General features: G+C 52.7%; 1 protein-coding gene across 8 annotated transcripts in view; it reads right to left on the bottom strand.

The window, feature by feature from the left end:
* The window catches only part of SHMT1 (serine hydroxymethyltransferase 1), a 60,182-nt gene that overhangs the window by 6,930 nt on the left and 43,338 nt on the right, over positions 1–9,914 (bottom strand). For all 8 annotated transcript variants that reach the window (XM_027131221.1, XM_027131226.1, XM_027131224.1 and 5 more), the window contains 4 exons: positions 8,545–8,659; positions 7,256–7,401; positions 2,354–2,469; positions 1,935–2,095 (listed from right to left, as the gene is read on the bottom strand). In XM_027131221.1, coding sequence (XP_026987022.1) covers positions 1,935–2,095; positions 2,354–2,469; positions 7,256–7,401; positions 8,545–8,640 — 519 coding nt within the window. In that variant the 5' untranslated portion in view covers positions 8,641–8,659. The remainder of the gene's footprint in view (positions 1–1,934; positions 2,096–2,353; positions 2,470–7,255; positions 7,402–8,544; positions 8,660–9,914) is intronic.

The raw sequence follows: 9,914 nt of genomic DNA, 5'->3' as shown, positions 1-9,914 counted from the left end.
TGTGTGTGTGTGTGTGTGTGTGTGTGTGTGTGTGTGTGTGTGTGTGTGTAGGAAAAAATAGAAAACAAAATTTTAATAATATCATTACATTAGTTTTGAAAAACTGTAAAATATTTAACAAAAGATGAACAAGACCTCTGCACAAAGCACTATTGAGAAAAACTTAAAAACACCTAAAAAGAGTAATTAAGGCAGCGTGTGCTTGCAGGACGATCTGACAGACAGAACTGAGCCCAGAAGCAGAATCCCTTGTGCTGGAAGGCTACCCGCATGGTGAGGACGGGGGTGCCCTGCAGGAAGGAGGCCTTCCGGTCGCGGCACTAGGCCAGGTGGGTGCCCACCTGTCACCGGGGCACCGACCTCACCCCATACACAGAAATCCCTTCCCAACAGACCACGCATCCATGTGCAGCATGTAAAACACAACACCTTTTTTTTCGGGGGGTCGGGGGGAACTCATTTCTTAGTAATTTCAGTTTATTAAAGTTGTGTTAAAGCACTTGTGCTGGGGAGTGGGTATAACCACAGAGGGGTCGCTGTAGGGAGACTTCAGGGGCCTGGGAGCCCCTGGGGAGGAGGTGGTTGGAAGCCCCTGCCCCCGCAGAGGGAGGATTCAGGTTGGGTGGGCGCCCTTTGCAAATGAAAAAGGTGCCTGCAGCTTAGCACAGTTACAGAGCTTGTGTGAGACGTCGCTGGGACCGACGGAAGGATGCTCTGGGGCTTGGTCTGGGGCTTTGTTTCAAGGGCGTGAACCGGTTCCTCCTCAGTCACCTGAACTGGGTGAAGAAACTGTTGTCTTAATAAAAAATCAACAGCTGACCCACAGTAAAAAATTGGACATAATTCTAAAAAAGTTTTAAAAGAGACTGATTACCAAAAAAACACAATCTGTTGCTACTCTCTCCCTCCACATTTTGCTTTTTAAATTTGTGGGATTTTTTAAAAAGGTTTTTTGTATCTTGAAAATTCAACAATACAACAGCTCCTGGAAGGATTCACAGGCGTTCGTCACAGGGCAGCAACAGGAAGTGGAGAGGAGAGATTCCTGCTGCGGTTCCTGTCTGTCCGTGTGGGGCGACTGCTGGGAGGTGACGGTCCCGCAGAGAGGGCAGGGGCTGGGGAGGGGCCTGGCAGGGAGGCAGCCCGGCGGGCAGAGGAGGGAACCCGCTGGCTGGATTTTTCAAAGAGCAAAGTTAGCTCAGCGAGCGTAATGCTGCGCGGCTGCCGTGGCTCGGTGGGTGGCGGGGCACGTGGAAATGACCAGGAATGGCCATTCGACAAGAAACACCGGAGGCGGGTCCAGACACAAGGAAGCAGCACCCTGTGCACCACAAGCCACGATGCAGGTTACCTGCTTTCCACCCCACTCTGGTCGTCCCTGTTGATCAGCCGCCACGCCTCCGCGAGCCCACCAACCTTACATGCGGGTTTTGACCACACTGTTTATGATGACGAGGGCTGGTCCCATGCCGGGCACAGGCGGGTACTGGGTGCAGCTGGCTGAAGTCAGGTCCGGCAGGGGCGGGGGTGTAGACACAGGCTACTCTCACCATGCCAGGCGTGGGTGGCCGCACAGCCCCGGCTCTAGCCCCCCACCTGCAGGGACTCGGCCGGCGTGGAGGGCTGTGTGCTGGGGCCAACCCTGGGGGGTCTGGCTGTCACCGCCCCCCCGGTTCTGGACCAGCCAGCACCCCGACTGCGGCTGAAAGCCGTGGTCAGTCGCCTCCCCACCCGTCTCCCCGCGCCTCAGCTCAGCCCCTAGTGCTCCATCCCCTGCGAGCCCTGAGCGCCCGAGGGTCCCCAGGGCAGGGAAAGGACAGTGACAGGGGTACTCCCTGAGGTGCCTGGGAATGAAGCTCTGTATTCCCATGGGCACGCCCAGCATTGGAGGCTTTGAGAACAGGCTGTGGAGCTGCGGAGAGACGCACTTGTACCTTGTAGGCCATAGATTCAAAAAAGATGGACGTAGCAGAGATCTTCTTCTTGTTGGTCATGAACCCATGGGTCAGGTGGCCCCCGTCGGGCAGGTCCAGGCCCATGATGCGGCCGTGGGGCTCCACCAGGGCTGTGTACACCGCGAAGTTTGCGGGGGAGCCTGGAGCGGGCAGACCAGGGAGGCGCGATTACTCCTGCCCACAAGGCCGTCGACCAGGGTGGCCAGAACAGGCCTGGCCGCGATGCACTCCTCTGGCCCCAGGTGCCCCTGGTGGGGACATTCAAAGACAGGGGCTGCCCAGGAGGCGCTCGTGTAGCTAGCAGCCGAGGGCGACAGGGGAAGACCCCAAGCCCAGCGGGATCCCCGGGAGGCTGGCAGGAAGGGGTCTGCCCAGGCCTGTCTGGACGTGGTGATTACCTGAGTAGGGTTGGACATTGACTCCCCAGCCCTGGGGGTCCAGGCCATAGACCTGCAGCGCTCGCTTCTGACAGAGGACCTCCAGCTCATCGATGAATTCCGTCCCGCCGTAGTACCTGCAGGGAAGGCAGGGGACGTGGGCCCACGCAGCCCACCTCTGCACTGAGGACGGAGGAGCAAGGGTGAGAACACGTACCCTGAACCCACGCGACAGCTTCCACCAGCGCCCAGGGGACTGTGTCTGGCCATCTGTGAGGAGGGGCGGACAGACCTTAGGGACACTGTCACGGCTGTGTGATCACCTGTGTAAGGTGCCCACAGGAGTCAATTCACAGGGGCGGGGTGGGGAACAGTGGTTGCATTCTAATAAAATTTTACTTTTGGTTGAGTAATTCCATATCAAAATTTATCATGCATTTGTATTTTTTATTATTTGTATACTAATACTTGTAATAGCTCAATCCAGAAGAAATTTTTCTTTTTTTTTTTTTTTTTTTTTTTTTGGTTCGCGGGCCTTTCCCCGTTTTGGCCTTTCCCGTTGCGGAGCACAGGCTCCGGACGCGCAGGCTCAGCGGCCATGGCTCACGGGCCCAGCCACTCCGCGACACGTGGGATCTTCCCGGACCGGGGCACGAACCCGCGTCCCCTGCATTGGCAGGCGGACTCCCAACCACTGCGCCACCAGGGAAGCCCAGAAGAAATTTTTAACACTTAGGCCTTGTGGTCACAAACAGCTTTAAAAATTTTAAACTAAATGTATATACGTTTTTTGAGTATAGTGAAAACCACATAACATAAAATTTGCCATCTTATTAACCATTTTTAAGCATTCAGTTCAGTAGTGTTACATCGATAAGTACGTTCACATTGTTGTGTAACAGATCTCCAGAACATTTTCATCTTGCAAAACTGAAACTCTGTATCCACTGAACAACAGCTCCCCACCCACTTCCTACCCCTGGAAACCACAGTTCTACTTTGTTCTGACAATTCCAGGAACTTCATCTACGTGGAATCATACAGTATTTGTCTTTTTGTGACTGGTTTATTTCATTGAGCATAATGTCCTCAAGGTTTATCCATGTTGGAACAAGTGTCCGGATGTCCTTCTTTTTTGAGGCTGAAGGACATTCCAGTGTATGGATGGACCACAGTTTGTGTATCCACTCATCCAACAGTGGACACTTGGGTTGCTTCCACCTTTCGGTTCTTGTGAATAATTCTGCAATGAACATGGGTGTACAAATATCTATTTGAAGTCCTGCTTTCAACCCTATTGGCTAAACACCCAGGAGTGGGATTGCTGGATCATATGATAGTTGTATTTTTAGTTTTTTTTAGGAACCTCCATACTGTTTTCCATAGTGGCGGCACCATTTCACATTCCCACCAACAGAGCACGAGGCTTCCAGTTTCTCCACATCCTCGCCAACAACTGTCATTTTACTTTTTTGATAGTAGCCCTCCTAGGGGGTGTGAGGTGGTATCTCACCGTGGTTTTGATTGGCATTTCCCCGATGGTTAGTGATGCTGAACGTCTTGGCGTGTGCCTGTTGGCCAGAGTTACTGTTTCATGGGTACAGAGCTTTGTTCCACAAGATGAAAAAGTTCTGGAGATGGATGGTCACCATATCAAGAGTGTACTTAACGTCACTGAAGTTTTCACTTAAAAATGGTAACTTTTACGGTATGCGTATTTTACCCCACTAAAGAGGGGGAATGTGAGGTCTGTACTCAGAACACTTCAGACACCAAACGTGTGGGTTTTTTCCTCACACCGACCAGCTCTGACAACCCTGTTGCCCTACAGTTCAGTTCTGACCTAGCTGCCCCGAGTTAGCCCCAGACCTACAGGACCTGCAAGGTTCGGGCCCCCCCATTCCGTGTGATGAGCCTGGGGTTCCTGTAACACCCCCTTAGGTCCAGCAATTGCTAGAAGGACTCACAGAACTCAGGGAGGCACTTTACTTACTGTTCCCAGTTAATTATAAAGGACACAACTTGGGCTTCCCTGGTGGCACAGTGGTTAAGAATCCACCTGCCAATGCAGGGGACACGGGTTCAAGCCCTGGTCCGGGAAGATCCCACATGCCGCGGAGCAACTAAGCCCGTGCGCCACAACTACTGAGCCTGTGCTCTAGAGCCCACGAGCCACAACTACTGAGCCCGTGAGCCACAACTACTGAAGCCCGTGCACCTAGAACCCATGCTCCTCAACAAGAGAAGCCACCACAATGAGAAGCCCGTGCACCACAGCAAAGAGTAGCCCCCGCTCGCCGGAACTAGAGAAAGCCCGCGCACAGCAACGAATACCCAACGCAGTCAAAAATAAATAAATAAAATAAACTTTAAAAATAAAGGATGCAACTCAGGACAAATGAAGAGATGCATGGGCAGGGTATGGGGAAGGGGCTTGGAGCTTCCACGCCCCCTCCCCAGGCGCCACCCTCCCAGCACCTTGATGTGTCCGCCAGGCAGGACGGTCCCCAAGCCTCGCTGCTCAGGTTACTATGAGGCCTGACCGGTGAGATCGGCTGCCACGACTGACTGGGTCTCCAGCTCTCCAGTCAGGCCACCAGCCCCCATCCCAAAGCGCTCGAGGGGCCACCAAGTGTCACCCCCTTAACACACACTAGGTTCGGTGGGAAGGGCTCATCGTGAGTAACAAAAGCTGCTCAAGGGATTTGGGAGCTGTGTCAGGAATGGGACAAAGCCCCGATACCCTTCTACCATACTCTTGGGGTCCACAGAATTGAACACTTTACCTGGGGGGACTGAACGGCACGCATATTACATCTCAATAAAACTGTGATAGAAAATAAAAACCAGAACTTTGTTTTTCCACTTGTATCAGGCAGCCGTTAATGCTAGATCAATATTGTTTTCAAATATTAACTCTGAACACTAATAATGTTCCAAAAGGTTAACTGACGTTACTAACAAAACATGAAAATGGTTAATAATCACCTCTTAAAAGAATATTTTACCATGAATAAATGAGTTAATTATCTACACACCTATTTGAGTTTTTAACGACAGTCTTATTTGGTTCAGGGAAGGAACTGAAAACCACAGAACTAGTCTTACAGCTGAAAGGGGCTTCCCGGACTGATCTGGAGGGTCCCTTCTGCCTCATACTCCCTGCTCTGTGACCCAAAGGGCCTGGTCTCCCACAGCTTGCGGGAGAGCAGCCCACGCCAGGGACAGAGCTGTGGACGGGCAGGATGTCAGGCTGCACCACTTTCCAGGGGAGCAAAGACAGGACGGGATCTGAGTCACTGCAAGTCTCCCACAGAGGCAGCCGGGAGCTGTGGCAGGAGCCACGTGGCAACAGGGCCCATCAGACTGGAGCAGCCTCCTTCACGTATTCCCCAATTCCTTATCTGAAAAGGGGTGAGCATGCTTACTTTGTGGTCGGGCTGTGGATACCTAAAAATGAGGGTGTGTGACCATGCTTCGCGCTGCTAAAATGCGAGAAAATGAGGCTTGGGGGTGAAGAAAGTCAGCGAGTGCTCAGGGAGCGGCAACGCGGCCCCGGCTGCTGTCCCGCCCCACCCCCACTTTCCCCTCCATCCCCCCCACACACACACACTCCCATCTGCCCGCACACCCCATTCTGTTCTGGGCTAGGGATTCGGTTTTGGCTTGGGATCCAAGCCATGGTCGACTTGACCCTCCAGAGAGAGGATGCCCCTCACTCATGTCGCCATGGGAACAAGGCTGGGGTGGGGGGTACTGCTGTGGCCACGGCGCCCTCAGCCCCAGCAGGAAGCAGCAAGGCTTCTGTACCACACCTCTCTGCAGAGGCACCGAAGCATTTTCTACAAGGTCAGCTGGAAATGCCAGAACCCCCGGGGCAGCCTGGGGTTTGGAGTGTGTGTGGTTTTCCAACATCAACGGCCAATTCTCGGACACCAACTAGGTGTCCAGTGATTCCACTCGGTTCCGACACTGACCACCCAGAGTCAGCACGGACCCACGGGCTGAGGGCTCAGGCCCACAAGTCTACCCCCAACTTCAGACGTCAGGAGAAAGTCCCCGGTCACCAGGCCACCCGCACTGCTGCCCAAGGTGGCTACAAATTCTGGGGTGCTCACAACCCCCTCAGGTTCAATAATTCACTGGAACAACTCGGGACTCAGGAAAGTGCTTTACTTATGATCACTGGTCTATCATGAAGGACTCACCTTGGGAACAGCTTAATGAAGGAGATGCGTGGGACAAGGTAAGGGAGGTGTGTGATCCACAACCGCTGCCCTCTGGCTGCCCCACCCTTCCCCTCCCAGGGGGTTGGGCATCGGGGGCCACAAGTGCTGACCCTCTAATCAGTGTAGCATGGCATCTCCACTCCAAGGTGACCCTCCCTTTTCCGTGTCCTTTGGGACACAAGTGTACAAATTTGCAAAAACCTCGTGTTAATTCTGGAATCACCATCTTTGCCTCACCGTGACTGTAATGAAAACCAGAAATGAATACGACTTCTTGTGGTTCTCAGGGTGAAGGAGTTGACGGAAATCACTCGGTAGGTAAACCCAGCACTTAAAATGCTGAAACGCTTTCTAGGATGAGAGGTTATTTTCACTTCGGGGTCCCCTTCCTGCTACAGAGGCGATTCCCCACACAACCTTCCACTAAGCACTGACATTCCTCGGGAGGTTCAGCTACGGCCGGCAGCTGCTCCTTCGGGCCTGGCTGGTATTCCAGAAAGGCCCCAGGGGGACGGTCCAATGGACCCTGACTATCCTGCCCTGACAGCATCGGTGCTGCCACCCTCTGGGAATTGTAAGAGAGGAAACAGAAGGCCCCGCTGTTGAGAACCTGGCTGTCTTCTGAAATTTCCCCAGTTTTAGACTCCATCCTGATTCACTGCCTCGGAGGCAGGCCTGGATGACACTCACGTACCTTTGGCCCGGGTACCCCTCGGAGTACTTGTTGTTTAGGCAAGAACCCAGGGCCTCCAGAACAGCCCGGCTGGCAAAGTTCTCAGAGGCGATCAGCTCCAGGCCGACCCTCTGCCGGTTACTCTCCTTCTTAATGATGTTGTAAACCTGACGAGAAGAAAACAGGCGCTGAACACTGGGACGTTTCAGTTGAACGTTTCGCTCTGATCAAAGCTATAACCCAATAAAGAGAAGAGACGCTATTACACACTCATACTTTGCCCTCAGAAGCCGAGCATAACCGGACTAAGGTGATTCCCACAGCACCTAAGGAACAGAGGAAATCTTCCTCAAAGCTTTTAGCACCTGGGAAGGAATTAACAGAAAATGAATTAAGGAAAACAAAACGATGGAAGAGAAGATGATCCTTAAAACACATATCCCACAGAATTTTAAATTCTATACCATCTTCTTCTTTTCATCCCTACAGTTCACCAAGTTTTCCCCTCCTGAACCTTGCTCCCCTTCCTTAAAATAAAAGATGTTTAGATAAATCCAGAGAGACAGAAAATAGACCAGTGGTTGCCTCGGGCTGGGAATTTGGGGGGTGGATGGGGTGACTGCTAATGGGTTTGAGGTTTCTTTTTGGAGGGATTAAAATGTTCTAAAAGTGATCGTGAGTACTCTAAAAACCACTGAATTGTGTACTTTAAATGGGTGACTTGTATGGTAAGTGCATTCACTCCTCTCACGCATAAAGCTGTTATAAAAATACGTAAATAAAAGATGCTTCTAGAAATACTCCTCTGGGGCTTCCCTGGTGGCGCAGTGGTTGGGAGTCCGCCTGCTGATGCAGGGGACACGGGTTCGTGACCCGGTCCGGGAAGATCCCACATGCCGCGGAGCGGCTGGGCCCGTGAGCCATGGCCGCTGAGCCTGCGCGTCCGGAGCCTGTGCTCCGCAACGGGAGAGGCCACGACAGTGAGAGGCCCGCGTACCGCAAAAAACAAATAAATAAATAAATAAGAAATACTCCTCTGAATGTAAGGAAAAATGTAAGGTCAAATCTCAATGACCGACCGGTCCCCCTTTCCTCGGGAGCAGCCAGCACAGTGCTCTGCACTTCACAAAAACTCAAATATCTAAATTTACCCTCAAAGGACTTATAGCCACTTTGCAGCCACTGCCTATAAATCCGCCCTCTTACCTGAACCACAAGGCTGTCCCGAGCACGGTTTATTTCTAGTGAGAACTAGAGGTCTGAACAAGGGCCTCCAACGTCAGAACACCCGATAGGACCCGCAGCCTCACCTCCACGTCGCTATCTTTCAGGGGCTGCGCCAGCATCTTTTCATGCGAGGACCACAAGTTGGCATCCGCGGGGGCTCCGTTGACGGGAGTCGCCATCGTGCTGGTTCAGAGTCGCCTAAAAATGGGAAAACTTCCAACATTAAACTCAGTCACAGCTTGGGGCTTCCCCGGTGGCGCAGTGGTTAAGAATCCACCTGCCAATGCAGGGAACACGGGTTCGAGCCCTGGTCCGGGAAGATCCCACATGCCGCGGAGCAACTAAGCCCGTGCACCACAAGTACTGAGCCCGCGCGCCACAACTACTGAAGCCTGCGCGCCTAGAGCCCGTGCTCCGCAACGAGAAGCCACTGCAATGAGAAGCCCGTGCACGGCAACAAAGAGTAGCCCCTGCTCGCCGCAACTAGAGAAAGCTTGTACGCAGCAACGAAGACCCAATGCAGCCAAAAATAAATAATTAAAAAACCCTCAGTCACAGCTCAGTACCACCTGTCAGTTCCTGAGTCGCCAAAGTACTGACACACGTGTTAGCCTTGCCCCCAGAACCACCTGGAGACCTCGAGGACTCTGCTGCAGAACCACCACGAGGGCTCCCTGCTGGTTCATCAGGAGACCCACCCTCCTTGCCTCGAGGCCAAACCAGCCTCACGGAGCCAGACATCCCCTCTTCACAGCTGAACTTATCCTAGTTGTGGCTTAGCTCTAAGCCACCTTCCTTGAAGGCAAGGACTGAGGGTTACTTTTTAAAAAATCTCCCACAGTACCAGGCACAGCCATACAGGAGTAATATTTGCCAAGTGAGCAAGTGAATTGCTGGCTTATTATTCCTTCCATTTTTCAAGTACTGAAAATGAGACTCAGGAAAGTATCTTAGCCAAGGGCTGCAGAGCCCGCTGGCCACGGAGGACAGACTCAAACCCCAGCTCACACTCCACACACCCAGAGTCCCGCCGCCGGGGCTGCAGGTAAAGCGCGCGCTGGCTGGAACCCAGGCCTCCCGTAAGGACCACGGTCAGAGGCACACGCCTGGATTCGGCATCACTGCAGTACAGCCAGCTGGACAGGCGTGTGTCTTAACATACGTTCCCACAAAGAACGAGCATGTGAGCTCAGTGGTATTTCTGCTCAAGTGAGAGCTTAAATATTTACAGGAACTGCCCTCCTTTAATCAGTAGTTGGCAGCTTTTCAGTGCTCTCCATGAATTAGTTAAGTTTTCATTTCAAATTCTTTCCCCCAACAATTACTTGATGGAGGCCTGCAGCAGCCATGGCATTGGCATTGGGAACACAGTGGGAACCAAACGGGCCGAACCTTCGTGGCGCTTACCGGGGGAGGCGAGCAGGAAACAGAGCAAGCGCACTAAATGCAGGTG

Source organism: Aethalodelphis obliquidens, unplaced genomic scaffold, assembly GCF_003676395.1.
Source record: "Aethalodelphis obliquidens isolate GAN/ISIS:26980383/991018 unplaced genomic scaffold, ASM367639v1 scaffold38, whole genome shotgun sequence".
Taxonomy (NCBI): Eukaryota; Metazoa; Chordata; class Mammalia; order Artiodactyla; family Delphinidae; genus Aethalodelphis; species Aethalodelphis obliquidens.
This window is presented reverse-complemented; position numbering and strand designations above follow the sequence as displayed.